A 20902-nucleotide genomic window follows, 5' to 3' on the forward strand; every position below is an offset into this window, starting at 1 on the left:
GGGGAGGAACCACAGAGGCAGGAAGACAAGAGGGGTGCTATTTTGGGAGGGCGGGTGGGTGTCGGAAAGACTTCAAGTGCGCACCATGCTCTAGGGAGGGGGGGAGGGCTTTCTGGCCCTCGGGGATCTGTGTGTGGCAAGGGCAGGACAGCCTTCTGAGCATGTGCAGAGAGAGCCACTCGCTGCGTTTGCCTTTCCTGAGGAAGGCTGCCTGCTTTTGCACATTAAGGAAAAGAAACCGAAATGCCCTGGTGGGTCACACCTGCGGCTTCGAGCGATGGCTGTCCCTTTGCTTGCTGGGCGCCACCTGTGCTTGCGGCGGGTTCTCAACCTTCTCTCTCCCCCCCGCATCTCTGTCTGGGCCCAGCCACCGCAGTCCCACACTTGGCAGGACTGCTTTCTTGAGGAATCAAGCTCATTTTCTTGGACACAGCTTATGTGAAGTTTAGTTGATACCTGGCCTTTGATGAGCATTGGTTCAAATTTCCAGGGCACTTCCCTGCCACTTTGGGGGTCTCCAGACTGTCATTTTGTAGAATTGTAGAGTTGGAAGGGCCTCCAAGAGTATTATTATTATTATTATTATTATTATTATTATTATTATTATTACCCTGCGCTCCAAAAAATATACTATTTGCTGTTGTTTAGTCATGTCCGACTCTTCATGACCCCATGGACCATAGCACACCAGGCACTCCTGTCTTGCACTGCCTCCCGCAGTTTGGTCAAACTCATGTTGGTGGCTTCGAGAACACTGTCCAACCATCTCGTCCTCTGTCATCCCCTTCTCCTTGTGCCCTCCATCTTTCCCAACATCAGGGTCTTTTCCAGGGAGTCTTCTCTTCTCATGAGGTGGCCAGAGTATTGGAGCCTCAGCTTCAGGATCTGTCCTTCCAGTGAGCACTCAGGGCTGATTTCCTTCAGAATGGATAGGTTTGATCTTCTTGCAGTCCATGGGACTCTCAAGAGTCTCCTCCAGCACCATAATTCAAAAGCATCAATTCTTCGGCGATCAGCCTTCTTTATGGTCCAGCTCTCACTTCCATACATCACTACTGGGAAAACCATAACTTTAACTAAATGGACCTTTGTCGGCAAGGTGATGTCTCTGCTTTTTAAGATGCTGTCTAGGTTTGTCATTGCAGTCGTCTTTTAATTTCGTGACTGCTATAACCATCTGCAGTGATCATGTGGAATGCCCTCCCACCAGAGGTCAAAGACAACAACAATTACCAGACCTTTAGAAGGCATCTCAAGGCAGCCCTGTTTAGGGAAGCTTTTAATGTTTGATTTCTGTATTTTAATGTTTTGTTGGAAGCCGCCCAGAGTGGCTGGGGGAACCCGGCCAGATGGGCGGGGCATAAATAATTTATTATTATTATTATTATTATTATTATTATTATTATTATTATGGAGCCCAATAAAGTAAAATCTCTCACTGCCTCCATTTCTTCCCCTTCTATTTGCCAGGAGGTGGGACCAGTGGCCATGAATATACTATACAAACATAATAAAACGTCAACCATTTAAAAATTCCTGATACAGGGCTGCCTTCAGATGTCTTCTAAAAGCTGTGTAGTTCTTTTGTCTCCTTGACATATGATGGGAAGCTGCCACTGCCGAGAAGGCCCCCTCTGCCCGATTCCCTGTAACTTCAGTTATTGCAGCGAGAGCTCAGGCGCAAGCAGGAAAAGGGCAGGTTGACCCCTTACTCCCTTCCTGTGCTCCCGAGGAAGATCTGTAGTGCCACTGCTCAGTCGGTAGAGCATGAGACTCTTAATCCCAGGGTCGTGGGTTCGAACCCCACACTGGACAAAAAGTTCCTGCATTGGACTAGATGACCCTTGTGGTCGCTTCCAACTCTATAATGCTATGATTCTTTGAACGGAGTGCAGGGTGGAAATTTTCCGCAATGCAAACACTTGATCATCCGCAACCTCAGCTGATGCAATTTTCAGTTTGAAAAGACAAACCTACTGCACACTTAAGGTGTTAAAAACAAGATACTTTTAGAGTCAAAAGCTTGGCCCTGAGAGGATGTGGTTTACAAGTTTGCCAGCTAATTGCAGGGAAAAAATGCAGCCTGACTCTTCTGCCTCTGGCAGCTGTTTGTTCTGCAGAAATGAGGACGGCCCTTGCAACCCAGACAAAGGCATTTTCATTGATTAGGCATGTGGGTTTTAGTCCATGGATATATCCAGCCCCAGGACATCCCTTTTGCCTCCTCCACACCCTGTGAAATTCACACTTCTCTGTATTTTGCAATGCAGTTCTTCAGTCAAGGCATTTATTTATTTTTAAGAACAAACACAAACTCATATTAGGGGTAGTAAAGGTAAAGGTAAAGGGACCCCTGACCATTAGGTCCAGTCGTGACCGACTCTGGGGTTGCGCGCTCATCTCGCATTATTGGCTGAGGGAGCCGGCGTACAGCTTCCAGGTCATGTGGCCAGCATGACAAAGCCGCTTCTGGCAAACCAGAGCAGCACATGGAAACACCGTTTACCTTCCCGCTGTAGCGGTTCCTATTTATCTACTTGCACTTTGACGTGCTTTCGAACTGCTAGGTTGGCAGGAGCTGGGACCGAGCAACGGGAGCTCACCCCGTCACAGGGATTCGAACCGCCGACCTTCTGATCAGCAAGCCCTAGGCTCAGTGGTTTAACCCAAATGTGCATTAGGTAAAATTGACAGCATTAAGAGAAATCTGCTCTGAAATGATAGATAATTTTAACAAGGACTCTTTAAATAATTGCAAATCGATGTTGAAATATAGAGAGTTGGTTTTAAGACTGTAAAAACAAGAAACAAAAACAAACAGATCCACCCATTCTTAGCTGCAAGTTCCCCATCCCAAGCAGGATACAAGCAGATTTTCTGTTAGATGAATCACATGATGAGGACAAAAAGATGGAGAAGAACAGACTCCGATTCTGGACTTTTCAGAGGAAAGGACAACTCCATGTATGGCCCAAACTGACAAACTGCTCACTTAAAGCTTGTGCCCTAGCTGTGGCTGCTCCTGACCGCACCTACTCGCTGGGTCATCACCTTGTCGTGGTGAGTGGGCTTGCATGTTCCTATGACCCTTGTGGGCAAAGCCCTCGGGAATCTCGTACTCCCAGCAGGGTCACCCAAGATGGTAAGGTCAAAGGGAAGGAGCTAGACAAAGAATGATCCAAGAAGTCTTCAACGGCAGAACAGACGGATGATAACAAGCGGTATGTTACAACGGCTCTGACATTTATGTTACAACAGTATGTTACAACAGCTGTGACTTATAAACGCCATCTCCAACTCCTTCAAAGATTCCATCAACGGTGTCTCCGAAAATTTTTACACATAATAATAATAATAATAATAATAATAATAATAATAATAATATATTATTACTTATACCCCACCCATCTGGCTGGGTTTCCCCAGCCACTCTGGGCGGCTTCAAACAGAAACATTAAAATACACTAATTTCTTAAACATTAAAAGCCTCCCTAAACATCACTTGGGAAGACAGGCGAACTAATATCAGTGTACTGGAAGAAGCAAAGATCACCAGTGATGAAGCAATGATTCTTCAACATCAACTTCGTTGGACTGGTCATGTTGTGCGGATGCCTGATGATCGTCTTCCAAAGCAACTACTCTATTCTGAACTTAAAAATGGAAAGCGTAATGCTGGTGGTCAACAAAAGAGGTTTAAAGACTGTCTCAAGGCAAATCTTAAAAAATGTAGTATAAACACTGACAATTGGGCTCCAGTTGGACAACAGCCTTTACCAAAGGTGTCATGGGCTTTGAAGATGCTCGATCTCAGGACGCAAGGGAGAAATGTGCTAAGAGGAAGGCACGCTTGGCAAATCCACACCGTGATCAACTGCCGCCTGGAAACCAATGTCCCCACTGTGGAAGGACGTGTGGATACAGAACTGGCCTCCACACTCACTTGCGGTTCAAGAACCCGCCCCCCGCGAGAAATAAAGACACAGTGACACATGGTATTAGAGTTAATGGGTAGAATAAGGCCACAACTTTATTGGTTAGAGCAAGTGAGAGGTATTGGCTTAGGCATTGGACTCCCTAGCAAGCATGACTCCACCCCGCTCAGCGGGGGGTCATATTAGGTTAACACCCCGAGGGAGGAGCCTGTTGATGCAAATACAACTGAAAGCTCCCCCTGGTGTCACCGGGGGTCGTGCCATGGCCCTAGCCACTAGCATGGCGTAGGACGGGATCCACGACCGCTGGATCCCTTAAGGGGATACCCCTATAAGAGGAGGGTTGGATGATGGCCACAACCAGTCCTCGAACACACCAGACAACATATTCCAATGCCTACCGCCAAATATTGAAGAAGTTGTGACGAATTGCTACGAGGTAGGCGAAAAAAACCAAGAGGCCGGTGCCAATTAGCCAATTGGATAAAAAATTCCTACCAGGCCCCTTGGGCAACCAAGGCGACCAACCGAAGTCCATAGCAAGGTCAAAGCGAACACCCTAAGGGAAAACCTAAAGGGAGGGTGGGCGGGAGATCCGATGATGAGCAGCAGTGAAAAGGGGCGATCTGGAGGCTGCCACGCTTATTTGAAGGCACGTAACCCCGCCCACAACCTGGCCCTATTGGCCAGCCAGGGCTGTGCGCGCGGCAGCAGAATAGGCTGAGCAGGGGGCCGAACACGCCCCCCTGCTCGATGCATAGAGCGGGCCCCGCCAGCAAATTCCCCCCTCCCTGAAGAGGAGGGATCTTACGGACCCATTGTTAAAACCGTGTTTATGGAAGACAATATTACTCGGCTACAAGTGATCACCAAAGAAGAAGCTCCTGACCGCAGCTGCCCACGACCTCCCACCTGGACTGCTGCAAGGCGCTCTACTTGGCGCTGCCCTTGAAGATGGTGCCAAATGTAGCTGCCACATTGGCGAGTGGGGCAGCCCAATGGCACTGTGGGTCATCGCCAGCCCCAAAGTCTTGTGCCGGCTGCCAGTGAGCTACGGGGTCCAGTTCAAGGTGTTCTACTTAAAAATGTGACGGTGACTCTGTTTGGAGGAGCTGTAGCTCAGGGACAGGACATCTGCTTTGCATGCAGAAGGTCCCAGCTGTACAAGTTGGGGCTGGGAACATCCCATCTGAAACCCTGGAGAGGTGCTGCCGGTCAGTTTTAGACCATACTAAGCTAGATGGACTAGGGGCCTAACAGTGTAAGGCAGTTTCCTATGTTCCTATTCTTGATATTTCAGTTGGTAGAGTGTGAGACTCTCAATCTCAGGGTTGTGGCTTCGTGTCCTGTGTTTTTTTTGGGGGGGGGGATATTCCTGCGTTGTAGGGAGTTGGGACTAGATGACCCTCAGGGTCCCTTCCAACTCTACAATTCTAAATCCCGTCCTGACAGCACCGCTGTTCCCTCTGCCCATCTGTATCGCAAAGCGCTAGATAATTCCTTTTATTATTATTATTTAATAATAATAAAAAGAGACTATTCAGAGAGAAGGGCCCGGATTATCTTCAAAAGAGCCAGGCACCCACAGACTGGTCCCCCATCTTGTCCGCCCCCCCCCCCAGCCATGGCTGCAGCTAATTTAATGCTTCAGTCCAGTTAGCAACTCTTCCCCCCCCCTTCCCACCCTCAGCCCTTGATGTGAAGACCTTGGAAGCAGGTGCAGTGAGTTTTGTCTGCGGACGGCTAATCTCCTAGCAGATTCCACCCTTCAGTCATGTTGCTCCCCCCATCCCGCACACACTTTTTTTCATGCATACATACCGCCCCCCCTCCCCAAGTCAACCTGGGACGCTATTTATAGGCTAAGGAGACAAGAGTTCCCTGTTAACGCAGGAATGTCTCGCTTTTTAGGAGGGGGAGAAAAGGGAAAAGAGAAGTCGAGGTCTCCTCCTCGCCCCCCCCCCCACCTGTCAGATGAAAGCAGGCAGTGTTTCTTGGGTTTATTTTTAATAAGGAATGAAAGAGGGAACCCCCCCCCCCACACGTAAAAGCAACCTTGGCTAGGAGGACATTCACTACCTCTAGATGAAAAAAAATTAAAAAAATAAAAATGCTTCTGGGTCATTGAAAGATTCAAGATTCAATAATAGCTAACTTATTAACGGCTGCAAAAAAATCTGCATAGCTAAAATCTGGAAAATAACATATTTTAGGAGGACTTGGCGACGATCAATGAATTTTGGAGTGAAGGACATGACTGATTGTGCTCTCAAACAACAAATTATATGACAAGGTGCTAACATGTGTCTTTCCGTTATTGTAAATATCTTTTTCTTTGTCCTCTTTTATTATTATTTTTGCAAAGCTTGATCTTTGTATCTACTGAGTAAACATTTTAAGCAATTTAAACAAAAAACCCTTCCTTGGCTGGATCAGACCAAAGGCCCATTCTAGCCTTTTTACCTCCAATAGTGTAGCCTTCACACAAGCAGGGCCTGTGGTTTTGTTATTCACATCAATCATGTACACAGGATACACTGCCTCCGAAAAAGGAGGGTTTGTTGTGGCTAAAAGCAATTGATGGGGTTATAGCAGCCAGGGCTGCCTCTAGGTCTGAAGGGGTCTCATCCAAGTGGTCAGGACGATATGGGGCCTCACGGAAAGTTAAAAGTGGTGGGTTTTACAAAAGCAATGAAGTAATCTTTTTATTGAAAACTGGAGTACTTTCATCATGTACTGAAACTGCAAAACACTTTTTTAATGGTGCAACACACACACACACACACACACACACACACACACACACACACAATATGATAATGCAATAAATTTTCCTTTTCTGGAAATAAAAAGAAAAGGAGTCAGGTATGAATTATGTAATACATTTAGTCAGAACTGAAGATAAACAGTCTTGAATTGTTTCTGTTTTAAAGTAATCTGCAAAGACTAAATAACTTCTCCATAAATATTTACATCAGACTTAAGATTTGACTCTCATAAAGCAAATCGAAAAAGCTTCCCCCCCCACCAACGAATAAATTAATAAATAACAAAAATGATTGTAATAAGCTTCTTTTTTCTAAGTGGGTCTTTCTTCATTGGTCGTAATCTTACATTTACGACAACGTCCCAGAGTGATTGTATTTAGTGGTCTCTGGTGCATTGTGGGGAATTTAAAGTGATGGGCAGAGGTGGAACATTCCCTTTTGCAGAGGACAGTCCTCTCTCTAAGGCAGGCACCCCCAAACTTCGGCCCTCCAGATGTTTTGGACTACAGTTCCCATCTTCCCCGACCACTGGTCCTGTTAGCTAGGGATCATGGGAGTTGTAGGCCAAAACATCTGGAGGGCCGCAGTTTGGGGGTGCCTGCTCTAAGGCGTCAATGCTCTTGTGAAGGGCTGTGCAGTCCAAGGGTTGTATCCATTGTTAGTACTGCTCAGTAGACCCATCAAGCAATAACAGGGGGAAGGAAAAGGTATTGGGTTTTTTGCCTGCCTGCCCCACAGCCTTACTCCCTTATTCTGCCTCTATGTAGGAGCTACAACTTTTTGAGGTGGGAGCAGAGACATGTACCCCAGAAACAGGCTGTCTACGCAGAACCTCAGAGCTTGCTGGCCTTCCCACTGCCTTGCTTCCTGCCCACATCCTCAGCGACAGCAGCTGAAGCAAGGCCGGCGGAAGACATTTGGCACCTGAGGCGAACCACAAAATGGCACCCCCTTTCCTTCAGGGAAGAAGGGGTGAATGAAGGTGTCAAATGAACCTTATCTGACAGCTGAACTGTCAATCAAAGGCCGTGGCAGGAGTGGGGGAAAGGCCCGTCCTGAATCACGATGGATGGATAGCCCACCCCCAGAGGGCAGCCAGCCCTAAAGGTGGCAGGAGGCCGATGTTGTTCTTAGGTTCATTAATGCAGCGAGACACAATCTTGTCTCTGAAACACCCAGGCTGAGGTAAAATACGAGGTTTTTAAGCCGCCACCATGGAATCCAACAGGTCCAATGCAGCAGAAATGTTCTCCCACACAGCCCCCCATTGAAATGAACGGGAGCTGCACCAGGTGCAGTTGTTTGGTTTTTGTTATTTTTAAAAGTACTCTGCTTATGCCCAGAAGTTCCTCTGCCCACCCTTCCAGAGTTGAGCTGGGCTATTTCAGGCATGTTCTTCTGACGCTGAATCTCAGCCCCTGGGTTTAATTTCCCCCGCCCCACACAAGGTAGGGTGTTTTTGTGGGAGGGCGAATGCTGGGCCACTGCCCCCAGAAGCTGGCGCGTGATGCTGCCTCTCCAGTTCCTCTCAAGGAAGGCACAAGCCTGCCTGTGAAAAATGCCAAGGTCACAGCAGTGTTGGGGGAGAGGCAGATAAAAGTGGGTTCTCACAGTCCCTCTGCTTCCATCCTTGCCCTGCCCAAGCCAGCTTCGCCCGCCTAGTCTAGCTGGCATTCTTGGCCAGGCTAGGCTACCCTGCACCCCCTCCGTTCTCTCCCCCCTGGCTTTGCCCCCCTGGCTTGGCGTGGCACCCTCCTGGCGTGCGCCATGTTCCACCTGGTGCTTGTGAGTGGGTTGCTGACAGGGGTGCCATCGTGGGGGTCCTTCGCCCTCCTCCAGGAGTCCAGCCTTGATGAGGAACAGCCGCTCGAGTCGTCTGTGGTTACCCTCGACGAGAGGTAAGCAGCTGGCCATATCCTTCTGCGGTTGCAATTTGGGAATACTATCTGGTGAGGTGGCTGAACCTGGGGGGAAGACTGATTTAATACCTACCCTACACCTAAAGTCTGAAGCTCCCTGGGTGGCTCCCCCCCCTTCCAACCTGGCCTACTTCGCAAGATTGCTGTGATTATGAAAATGGGAGTTGGGAGAGGGGGGAGTGTTGTGTTGTCTTGAAAGAAACGGGTGCACGGCTGGTCCACTGGGACACGAGGACAGGTGGGAAGAGGTTGTTACTTAGCGTAACAAAAAAAGACTGTGGGATCAGGGGAGTGGGGAAAAAATTGCATGCAGAAGGTCCCAGGTTCAATCCCCAGGGTTGAGATCCTGGTGAGGGTCTCATCATCTGCTTTCATTGCAGAAGCTCCTAGGTTCAGTCTTTTTCCCCCCCCCTTCCAGTCTTGCACATCTCCCGGTACAGCTGCAGGAGACCCCTTGCTGCCAGACTGCCAATGGCCTGACTCAGTACGGTGCAGTTTCGTATGCTCCCCCAAGCGGAAAAGTTACAGGGGACACGGCAGAGATTTTTGAAATGATGCAAACTGCAGAGTTTGTGGAAACAGAGATACTTTGCTGGCGGTTGTTCCTCTTCCCACAGCCAGCTTGGCAGAGGCTTCAGAACAGACAGAACCCATGCTTCCATCACGCCTGGTTAACTTACAGACCTCTCTGCCACAATTCATGTCACCGGAGGCTGCCTTTAAATAATAATAATAATAATGAAAATTAATTAGACAACTTGCTGAGGACCATAGATGAGTCTTAGACATCCTGGCTAAATTAATCTCCCATGGTCAGGGGCAAGCTATCCTAGGACATTGCCAGCTGCTGGGGATGAACATCAGGGAATGGCTATTGCCTTCATAACATGCTTGCTAGGGTCCCAAAGGTGGTGGGAGCAGGATCCTGGACTAGGCGGCCCTTTTCGTCTGATCCAGCATAAGCTTGTGCAGCATTTTCCCACGGGTGTTTACTTGGAAGCAAACTCTGTCGCGTTTGAAAGAGGCTTACAAAGTTTGCAAAGGATTTGCATTGCAGCTGCAGTCTTTTAAAGTGCAGTCCTAACCGTGCCTACTCAGAAGTAAGTCCTACCGAATGCAATGGGAACTCAGCAAGCTCCCTTATATTGAGTCAGGCCACTGTTCCAACACACGGATTGGCAGCTCTCCAGGATTTCAAGGCAAGGGGACATTGCAAGCTGTACATGGAGAGGTAGGGCACGACTGATTCTGGGCTTTTCTGCTTGCAAAGCAGATGCTCTACCAATGAGCCACAGCCCTTCCCCAATGGGGCTGCCACCTACAGAAAAGTGGGGTGAGGATTAATATTAATAATAATTTTATTATTTTTTACCCTGCCCATCTGGCTGGGTTTCCCCAGCCACTTTGGGCAACTTCCAGCACATATAAAAACATAATAAGAGAGTTCTGGGGGTCTTTTCCCTTGCTGTTGCTACAGCCAACAAAACAGTCCAATCCCACATGTAATCCTCAGTAGTAAGCCCCAATGAGTTCAATGGGACTTCCTCCCAGGTGAGTAGGCATGTAGGATTGTGTCCGAAAAGGGCTCTCGTTGGGAGGAATCCATTTGAACTTATCCCTGCCGCTTTCTGCTAGCACAGCTTGCTTCATTGCAGACCAACTAGTCCAGCCAACTCATCCTTGTGGGACAGCCAGCATGGTTGCCTTGCATATAAACCACCTTGTGGCTTGTGCAAAAGGCAGAATACCGTAACTATCTCCTAGACAGAGAATCACTATTAGGGAAGAAACCTTAGCCAGTCAGTGTAGGCAGTATTGAGTTAGATGGACCTGCTTTTTTCCTGTGAGCACAGTAACAATTTTAAAGGATGTTAAAGCAACCATGGCCACGCTGGTCAGCAGCACCAGCTTGGCGGGAAAGATAAGTGCATGCACTGCTTGCAAAGAGGATTATTTCGGCTAAATGTTAGGGGGAAACGTCTTAACCATAAGTACTCTTTGACGGTGGAACAGGCTTCCTCCTTGGGAGGTGGCATGCTGTCCTTTGCTGGAGAGGCTGGGCACAGGCTGTCAGGGATGCTGTCATAGAATTGTAAGTTGAAAGGGATCCCTGGGGGTCATCTATTCCAACCCCCTGCAATGCAGGGATCTCAACCATGACAGATGGCCCCCCAACCTCTGCTTAGAAACCTCCAAGGAAGGAGTAGATAGTTAACTAGTCAGCCCCCCTGAACTCCAGATGTTTGCTTGGGTGGCTTTGCCCCTGAATCACACCCCAATATTAATTCAGGGAAGGCTCCAGGTTCTCCTGCCTGAAACTCTGGAGCGCTGCTGCCAGCCAGTGTTGACAATACTGAGCTAATAGAGGACAGGACAGCTCCCTCTATACCTGTGCTGCTCCGAAGTCAATCAGGCTGTTAGAAATCCAGGAGCCCCTTCCAGATCAGAAATGGCCTCCTTAGCCTGTTCTGCTTCATTAATTAATTAAAATTAAAATTATAAAAATAAATTATAAAAAATAAAATTATAAAAATAAATTATAAAAATAAAATTATTTTGGGTGAGGAGGGTTGTGTAGCTAATGTCGAAGGTGGAGAACTGCGTTGCAGAGAGAGGACAGAAAAGGCCACCTGTAATTTGTTGTAGTCAAACCTCTGTATGGTGCTGGGGGCTGAGCTAAAACAGAGAGAGGAGGCTCAATCTGGAGGACAGTGTTGTGGTGGAAGGGAAAGCACAATCCTTTTAGAAAAGGATGTATTCAGCAGGTTATCTGAGTAACAATAGGAATTGGAAACAAGGGATGTCTCTCTCCGTTTGTTTAGTCTCCTGCTTGTTCAGTAAACTGGATGCCAGTTTCCCAGCCAGCCTCTGCTCCTCTGTTTTGTAATCGCAGCTTTATTGGCAGATATTAGAGGGGGGAATGCATCCCCTGCTAATTCCTCGCCCGTCAAGCTGCTGTTAAAAGCAGAAGAGCAGTTAGGGCCATGTTGTTTTGTTGTTGTTGGCAACCTCAGAAGGGATTGCTCCTGTGCCTATGGGGCGGATGAGTCTGCCCCATTTTGTCTCAGCTTCTCATTTTTCTAATCTTCAGTTTGCAACATTTCCCCAGCAGTTTGCAATTTATTGGAAAAGTCTTCATAAAAACAGCCAGCTTTTACTGCACAATTCTCCTAATATACAAATCTCTGCAAGCAATTTGCCCTAAAATTAATGCGGCTTTGTATACCGCTTTCAACAATATGTGTGCATTCTGCTGCACACTTTCCCCAATACAGTTTTGTGCAATTTTGTTGTTGTTGGAGAACTGTTGGACTAGGGCTTGGGAGACCAGAGTTCTAATCCCAGCCCTGCCATGAAGCTCACCGGGTGACTGTGAACTAATCACTGCCTCTCACCCTAACCTACCTCACAGGGTTGTTGTGAAGATAAAATGAGCTTTTTGGAGGAAAGAAGGTGTCGTAAGATTTGTTTCACATATTGCTTCAGGAAACCCAAATTAGATAGGCTCCTGCGATAATGCAAACTGAACCTAATTTCTCCCTTGCTGCGAGAAGCCAAGTTACAGGGAACCAGGCAGAGGGCCTTCTCGATAGTGGCACCCGCCCTGTGGAACGCCCTCCCACCAGATGTCAAAGAGAAAAACAACTACCAGACTTTTAGAGGACATCTGAAGGCAGCCCTGTTTAGGGAAGCTTTTAATGTTTAATAAATTAATGTATTTTAATATTTCTGTTGGAAGCCGCCCAGAGTGGCTGGGGAAACCCAGCCAGATGGGCGGGGTATAAATAATAAATTATTGTTATCATTATTATACCTGTGCCTTTTTGCACACGTCACCTCTCCTGCAAGGGTGAGAGAAGTCTTCCCCGCTAATGAAACCCATGCTGTGCTTGTGTGGTTTTGAAAGCTCAAACAGAAGTGGCATTGCAACAGCAGAGCGACATATGAAGCTGTCTCCTATTGACTCAGACCATTGGTCCATCTAGCTCAGTAATGTCCACACTGGCTGGCAGCGTCTCTCCCTAGCTGGAGATGCCATCGGGGGTTGAACCTGGCGCCTTCTGCATGCAAAGCAGGTGATCTGCCCTTCCCCAAGCAACATTGGCAAGCTGTAGAACCTGTAGCTGATCTCTGACTGTTCTGTATCCTCCAACAGCTGCAGGGAGCGGGTCCTCCAGGAAGTGGGCTCTGCTACGCTCCGGTTGCTCCGGTTGGCCAGCCCCCCCAGGATCGCAGGTGGCACAAGGAGGCAGGCGCATGAAGCTTGGGAAATGATGGAACTGCCGGACCTGTCCAGTGGGGGGCAGCATTTCAGTGAGTCTTTATTCCCACCCCACTTCTGCACTTCACCTTGACCTGCCCATTTACCCCAACCCCAAGGCCGGGGTTTGGTCAGCACTGAGCCTGGGCTCCAGGATCTGCTTTCAACACCAAGGCTGCCCTGGAATTAGGGTTGCCAGACTCAATAGAGGACAGGACTCCTGTGCCTTTAATTGCCCTGCTCTTTAATTGCCCTGCTCACTTCCATACATCACTACTGGGAAAACCATAGCTTTAACTATACGGACCTTTGTCGGCAAGGTGATGTCTCTGCTTTTTAAGATGCTGTCTAGGTTTGTCATTGCTTTTCTCCCAAGAAGCAGGCGTCTTTTAATTTCGTGACTGCTGTCACCATCTGCAGTGATCAAGGAGCCCAAGAAAGTAAAATCTCTCACTGCCTCCATTTCTTCCCCTTCTATTTGCCAGGAGTTGATGGGACCAGTGGCCATGATCTTGGTTTTTTTGATGTTGAGCTTCAGACCATATTTTGCGCTCTCCTCTTTCACCCTCATTAAAAGGTTCTTTAATTCCTCCTCGCTTTCTGCCATCAAGGTTGTGTCATCTGCATATCTGAGGTTGTTGATATTTCTTCCGGCAATCTTAATTCCGGCTTGGGATTCATCTAGTCCAGCCTTTCGCATGATGAATTCTGCATATAAGTTAAATAAGCAGGGAGACAATATACAACCTTGTCGTACTCCTTTCCCAATTTTGAACCAATCAGTTGTTCCATATCCAGTTCTAACTGTAGCTTCTTGTCCCACATAGAGATTTCTCAGGAGACAGATGAGGTGATCAGGCACTCCCATTTCTTTAAGAACTTGCCAAAGTTTGCTGTGGTCGACACAGTCAAAGGCTTTTGCATAGTCAATGAAGCAGAAGTAGACGTTTTTCTGGAACTCTCTAGCTTTCTCCATAATCCAGCGCATGTTTGCTATTTGGTCTCTGGTTCCTCTGCCCTTTCGAAATCCAGCTTGCACTTCTGGGAGTTCTTGGTCCACATACTGCCTAAGCCTGCCTTGTAGAATTTTAAGCATAACCTTTGATCTACTAATTTAGATCAAAATAATGTGTGGAGTTCATATCCCGTCATGTGCTGCAATAAATCTATGCTTTGTTTTATTTTATTATTTTAATTTTTATTATTATAAAGTTTAATATTGCTTTTTATTTTGAATCAATATGGTGTGGGCCAACATAATCTTTTAAGTGCTTTGGGTCTCTAAAAGGTCTTAATTTGGCCCTGGGAGGGACATATTCAGCCTGCAACCTCGACTTTGGAACTGAGTGACTTTATGTCTACAGAATCAAGCCTAATGTTGGTATCCGTTTTAGGTTCCTTATCTCCCCAAAGCCCCCCCCCTGCCCCCAAAATCCTTTCTGTAACATCTTTGGCTGGGGAAGAATTCTGACAAACCCACAAACCTTACCACTATTTCATGGCCTTTTCCTTAGTCCTAATAATAAAGGAAATGCCTTTCCAATTTAATTCTTCCCCCACTTGTTCCCCAAACAGATCTTTCGTCCAATGAGACGCTGCTGGTCCGAAGAGAGAGCTGCACCCAAATTTCCCACTACGTCACGTTGGAAGGTAATGCTGCTAAGCCAGGGGTGGGGAGTCTTTTTTTTATCCGGAGAGCTGCGTTCCCTTCTAGACAACCTTCCAGTAGCCACAGGGCAGTGGTTGGCAATGCCAGAGGGAAAAGTGGCCGGGGGGGGGGCAGCAAAGCTTCATTTGCACACCCACCCTTCTCTAGCCTCCCTCCAGGCAAGCAAGGGGGCATTATTGGGGCTGAATATAAGGGATGATTTCCCTCTGTTGGAAAGGAAGGGGAGATCTCAGGTCTCCCAGGGTTTCACAGAGGCAAAAGTGGAAGGTACACACCCTCCAACATTTCTCCGATGAGAATAAGGATGTCCTAAGGAAAAAGCGGGACATTCTGGGATCAAATCAGAAACCTGGACGGCTTCTGCAAACCCGGGACTGTCCCTGGAAAATAGGGACACTTGCCAAGAGCCTGAAGGAGCAATATAGCATCAACTTTGGGGGCCCCAGCCCCCTCAAATATTTTAGGGGGGGAGACTTTGGTCCCTAAGGGCCTGAAAGCCACCTTCAGGCCTGAGATTGCCCATCCCAGCTGGATAGTGGAGCCATTTAATTAAAAGCGAAGGAAACTAGGCACTTTTAAGAACCGACCTGGAAGAATATAGACAGTCTCCTCAGGTTCCGGTTTACGAATGCTAATGCACTCTACTCTGAAGCATTCCAGCAATTTTCGACTCTTACCTCCATTTTCTCAAGAGCATTACCCACAATGCACTTGTGGCAGCCATGTTTTCCACTTAAACTGTGGTGCCCCCTTGAGGGGTGAACTGCATGATACACTCGGGTGCCCATAATGGAGGCCCGAATGCGAAACAAATGCAGATTGGGAGAGGGCTCTAGAATGTAGAAATGGCAAGAGAGGGAGGGTGCTCTCACCTAACCCTTTTGTTTCAGCCTCAGGGGTAGGGGATCTGTCAGGCCCTACAACACTACAACTCCCATCGCCCCGTGACCATTAGCCATGCTGCTGGGGGCTGCTGGGAGTTGGAACCTTGCAAAAGTTCCCCAGATCTCAGGTCTCCCAGGGTTTCTTAGAGGCAAAAGTGGAAGGGCACCCACCACCTTTCCTGTATGTTCACCCACCTTTTCCTTCTGGACTTCCCCCTCCCCCAGATCTTGGCTGGCAAAACTGGGTGCTGCACCCTGTGTCCTTCGTCTTCACCCAGTGCCTAGGGTGCCGCTGCCACCGAAAGGGCAAGGCCCCTCCACTGCCCCTTTGGATTCAAGACTGCGGACTCGAGCAGCCGAGCCGTCGGCCGGATGGGGAAGCCAAGCAGGTACAGAGCGCCTCTCAGAGAGCCATATGAAATTAGGCTGAGGAACCACAGGTTGTGCACCTCCTGAGCTAGGCCTGTACAGTCTGCTCTGACCGGCAGTGCCTGTCCAGGGTCTAGGGCAGAGAAGGGCCCGTCTTTCCCAGCTCCTGCTCCCAGGGATTGAAGGTGTGACCTTCTGGGCTGCCAAGCAGGGGAATCTGCTCCTGACTAATTATGGGCCCTCCTTTGGGACATAGGAAGTTGTGGGGGGTATTCCTGGTGACCTAAACATTTCAGGGCACAATTCTGCAACATGCCAATTTATATCTAATGATGCAGATTTAGCTCAGATTTCAGAGCAAGGGCGGGGAGCGAACTCTGGCTCTTGCTGTCAAGATGCCAAGGGATGGATCTGGCCTTGATCACTGGCAGAGAAGTCTTTTCTGAGATGAATGAGATCCTTTTAATAATAATAATATAATAATAATTTATTATTTATACCCTGCCCATCTGGCTGGGTTTCCCCAGCCACTCTGGACGGCTTACAACAGAAGAATTAAATAAAACAATTAAACATTAAAAGCCTCCCTAAACAGGGCTGCCTTCAGATGTCTTCTAAAAATCTGGTAGCTGTTTTTCTCTTTGACATCTGATGGGAGGGCGTTCCACAGGACAGGCGCCACCACCGAGAAGGCCCTCTGCCTGATTCCCTGCAACCTGGCTTCTCGCAATGAGGGAATCGTCAGAAGGCCCTCGGCACTGGACCTCAGTGTCCGGGCAGAACGATGGGGGTGGAGACGCTCCTTCAGGTATACTGGACCTAGGCCATTTAGGGCTTTAAAGGTCAGCAATTACTGTATAGGGATGACCCTGGGGAGCTTCTGCTTGCAAAGCAGGGGCTAATTCCCACTGCGCTATAGTCCCTCCCCCAGGGAACCTAAGAAGCTGCCTTATCCCCATTCAGGCTATTTGTCTACATAACTCAGTATTGTCCACTTGGACTGGCAGCAGCTCCTTAGGGTCCTTGCTGTCCTCTTCCTGGCTGGGCCTTTTTAAGGGCTCCCTCTTGCGTTCTGGAGAGCGAAACAAGGCTAGGGGTGGCCCTCCGGTTATCTTTGGATGGTAATCGAATAAACTGTAACCAGGAAGCTGCTTTCTACTGAGCCAGATCCCTCTAGCGCAGTTTTGTCTACATTGCCCGGCAGCAGCTCTTCAGAGTTTCAGACAAGGGTCTCTCCCAGCCCTGCCTGCCTGGAGATGCCATCAAGGACTGAACCTGAGACCTTCCTCCTGCTGCTTCTCTCTCAACAGAGACACTGCTGCCAGACCCGCCGGGCACCGATGCCCTTCGTATTCTTCAAAGAGGACGGCTCGTTGGTCATTCGAGCAATCCGCTTGGAACGAGATTGCCACTGCCGCCCCTGAGGCTTTGCCCCCATCCTGGCTGGCGTAGAAGGCGCCCCACGCTGAGGGTGACGGGAATTTGCAACGGAGGACTGCTGGAGCATCAGCAGAGGGTGCCCCCAATTGGCAGTTGTCAATATTGGGGGCAGAGCAGTGGAAGAACCTTTCTCCCACAAGGGACATTAATGGGGTGAGAAGGGAGTCCATTTCTCTTCATGCTTGGTTGCTACAGAGGAATCCTCTGATCCAAATGGAATCGGAGAATACTATCCCCTTCACAAGTTGCTGGGACTACAACTTTACATTATCCATGCTATCCAGAGATGATGGGATTTGGAGTCCCAACAATTTCTGGAGGGGCACAGGTTCCTCATCCTGGAAACAAAAGATAACCATGTTGGAACCGATTTTGCTGTTGAAGGTCACCAAAGAATTGTGATTATACACACACACACACACACACACACACACACACACACACACACACAACTACAAACCAAAGGCAGCTTCTCTGGGGGATGTGTTAGTTCATCGCCGAATGAAGTTTGTACCTCCGTAGCTCATGAAAGGGCCTCCTTAGTGGTGGCTCCCTGGCATTGGAATGACTTCCTTCTTGAGATCCAGCTGGTGTTTGGGCACCAGCTGAAAACTTACCTCTTTAGCCAGGCTCTTTATGAGATGGGTTCTTGATGTATTAAGCCACTGACTTTTGTAGTAAGGAGGGTAAGTTGTCATACTGCTTGATTTCATATTAATATTTGTTTGTTTATTGGAATTGTTGTACTGTTAAGTTTCATTTTATATTTGACATGCCCTGATCCAGGATCATTTGCGTGTTGAAGGACAGGATGAAAATGAATCTCTTTTTGAGTTGTAGCCCACAATGAGCTTGCCCGTCTATTCCCGTTATTTGGCCCTTGCAGGTCCTATGGCTTCCCAAGTTTGGTGCCCTTTCAGATGTTTTGGACTACAACTCCCATCAGCTCAAACCAACACGGCCAGTGATCAGGGAGTTGTAGTCCCACAGCATCTGACAGGAAAGGCACCCCTTAACACTACAGCTAGATCTGCATATAAGGACCATCTCCATGCCATGGGAAACGGCTTCTGTTGGTTTTTGCAGATCAAGCTGCTGATAAACGCACAGTAGCAGGTCAGGCTGTTTTTCTTGGTAAGTTGGCAACCCTGTCCTATAAGCATGATTGACACCTATAGAATAGAATACTGGCATTGGAAGGGGCCTCAAAAAAGTCATTTAGTTCAGTAAGAAGTATAAGAATGAAAATTGGCAGCAGTTAGAAAAACCCAACCCTGGTATGTGAGTGAAGGAAACTCCTCTGACCGAGTCGTGACAGTTATACAGGCAAGGAATTAAGTTTAAATTTTCGGTATGGACATGGCCACAAAGTCAACTGTTGCAGTTCTGGCAAGGACACAGGGTGAAAGGGGCAAATTTTGTATCTTATCCGTATAAAGAAATGCATGCAGATTTAACAATAAAAATGTATTGACTATTTTAATACAACCTTGCTGCGAATTTGTCATCTTTTTGTTCCAGAAGAGAGGGAGAATTAGGCTGACACAGCAATACAGGGGGATAAGATGTGCATAAAGTTGCTGCAGGAAGGGGGAGATGCAAGCAAATTTTGCTCTTAGCACTGAAGTCCCAACCCATTGGACCTGGTGCGTTGGAACCTGTTTTTAAGGCAAACACTTTTAACCCCTGTAATTGAGAAGCAGCGAGGGCTTCTGAACATGTGCAGAGAGCCCTTCCCAGTCTCCTGAGTTATGGCAGACTTCAGCCAACATGCTTCTTAGAAACTGTAGCCTTATGCTTGCTTAGCTGGTGGGAAGCTGTGCTGAGCAGAGAAGGACTCACATGCAAGGCAACAGGCACAGGATCAAATTCCGTGGCCTCTGATGGGATTGTTAAAACACATGCTTCAAAATTCTCTCCTGGTGCTTGCTTTGGTTTGGCCTAATCTGAAAACTCGAAAACTGGAGATGTTCCCAAACTGCCTCTAAAGAGATCCTCAATTTGCAATAATGCCTCTAGATTCCCTGGAAGGAGAGGGTGCAGGTCCCCTCTGCCGTTCCTGCAGCTGAAAGGTAACCTACAAAGAGTTGCCTCTACCTGCTTTTCCCTCTGGCCACTCCTGCCACTGGAACACAAGTCACAGAAAGGGTGTCCACGATAACACACTCCCCACCCAAAGTCTAATCCTTTACAGAGAGCCCTATCTTATCATTGCGCATCTTCCTCCAGCAATGAGGAAGACTGAGAGCCACCATTCATGCCAGTCTGGTAAGTGCTGGTTTTTTCAAAGGTTTCCAGAGGTTTAGAGAGTGTTTACAGGTGTCAGGGGGACTCCCTACAGGGAGCCTCCCCCCATAATCCTGACCAGCACTTCGCCCAGCGACAGCACTAGCAGCGGGTCAGGGGAAAGCGGAATGGAAGGGGGAAGGCTCAGTGAGGCATCAGAGCCATGGCAACAGTGGAAGAAGGGCTCAGTGACGTATCAAGAGCCCCTGCACCACTCTGACCATCTAGGGGAGGAGGGACAGCTCAGGGAGGTGCCGGAGCCCAGGCACCGTCCCAGCAAGCGAGGGGAAGAAGGGACGCCGCTCCTTCCGGCGCCCGAATTGAGGCGCACGCCCAAACGCAGGGCAAAGGGGTGGCGTTTCGGGGTGCCCAGGTTATTATGCTGGCCCCGAAGCCGACGGACACCATTACCGGGTTCTGAGAGTGACTAGGCGGTCATGTTTTCTGCTATCTCTGCACTGTAAATAGCATGCACAATAAAACCTTTATAAAGACACGATGGACTGGAGCTTTTTTCCCCGGGAGTAGCCCCAACAACTCCCTGACAACAGGCTTTTTAGATGCTGTTCCCCACTATATGCAATTTTACATACACACACACTACCTGGGAACGTAAGCCCTGTGTAATCGGGGGGATACCTGTAATTGCCTGTGGCCAGTGTTGCTTTACTAGAAAAAGAGGTGCCAGAACTCCCCATGAACGCCTCCCTCTTTCTCTCAGAATGGCAACGGCACTCACTTGAGAGGTGCTGGAACTGAGTTCCTGTGAGTTCCACCTGAAAAGCCATTTGTGGCCTTTATCCAGTCTACCAAAATCCACACATCATAGACCCTGTAGAATACCTTGTTTCTGACCCCTGATGAGGCAAGGAGAAGCAAGACCAGGGGATCCCCAAACTACGGCCCGCAGGCCAGATGCGGCCTAATTGGCCTCCCAATCCAGTCCGCGACGACCCCCGCTGCCCGCTGCCACCACCCGCTCTTACGGCGTGCTTCCAGATCGGGAAAAAGCGCCAGAAATCGTTTGTGTGCATGCGTATGGGCCTCTCCCGACCCAGAAGAGGTCATTTCCGGTGCACTTCCGGGTCGGGGGGAGGCCCATACGCATTCACACAAACAATTTTCAGCGATTTTTCCGACCTGGAAGCGCACCACCGCGCCAGTAAGTGTGTGCGCGCATGCGCACGGGCACACACTCCCCCGCCCTCCGGCCCGCTGCGTGCGCACTCCCCTGCCCTCCGGCCCGCCGCGCAATTGGCGCGGCGGGCACCGGCCCAAAGCCGGGTAAGTCTGGAGACCCCTGAGCAAGACCCTCCTGCCTTGATTGCCATAACTCTCCCCTCACCCACCCACCAAAACAGAAGCAATATC

General features: G+C 48.6%; 1 protein-coding gene and 1 long non-coding RNA gene across 2 annotated transcripts; both read left to right on the top strand.

Annotated features, from left to right (window-relative positions):
* Positions 1–8447: 8447 nt before the first annotated feature.
* On the top strand, positions 8448–18726 carry LOC118076222 (uncharacterized). Its single transcript, XM_035098848.2, has 5 exons — positions 8448–8601; positions 12779–12936; positions 14459–14533; positions 15662–15825; positions 17116–18726. The coding sequence occupies exons 1-5, from the start codon at positions 8471–8473 to the stop codon at positions 17227–17229; spliced, it is 642 nt and encodes a 213-aa protein (XP_034954739.1). The 5' UTR covers positions 8448–8470; the 3' UTR covers positions 17230–18726.
* Positions 18727–18915: 189 nt separating this feature from the next.
* Positions 18916–19324, top strand: LOC148683136 (uncharacterized). The gene is made up of 2 exons (XR_015947450.1): positions 18916–19054; positions 19102–19324. It is a non-coding gene; the product is annotated as an uncharacterized LOC148683136 (long non-coding RNA).
* Positions 19325–20902: the final 1578 nt, after the last annotated feature.

This window comes from Zootoca vivipara, chromosome 16 (genome assembly GCF_965207765.1).
Source record: "Zootoca vivipara chromosome 16, rZooViv2.hap1.1, whole genome shotgun sequence".
Lineage (NCBI taxonomy): Eukaryota > Metazoa > Chordata > Lepidosauria > Squamata > Lacertidae > Zootoca > Zootoca vivipara.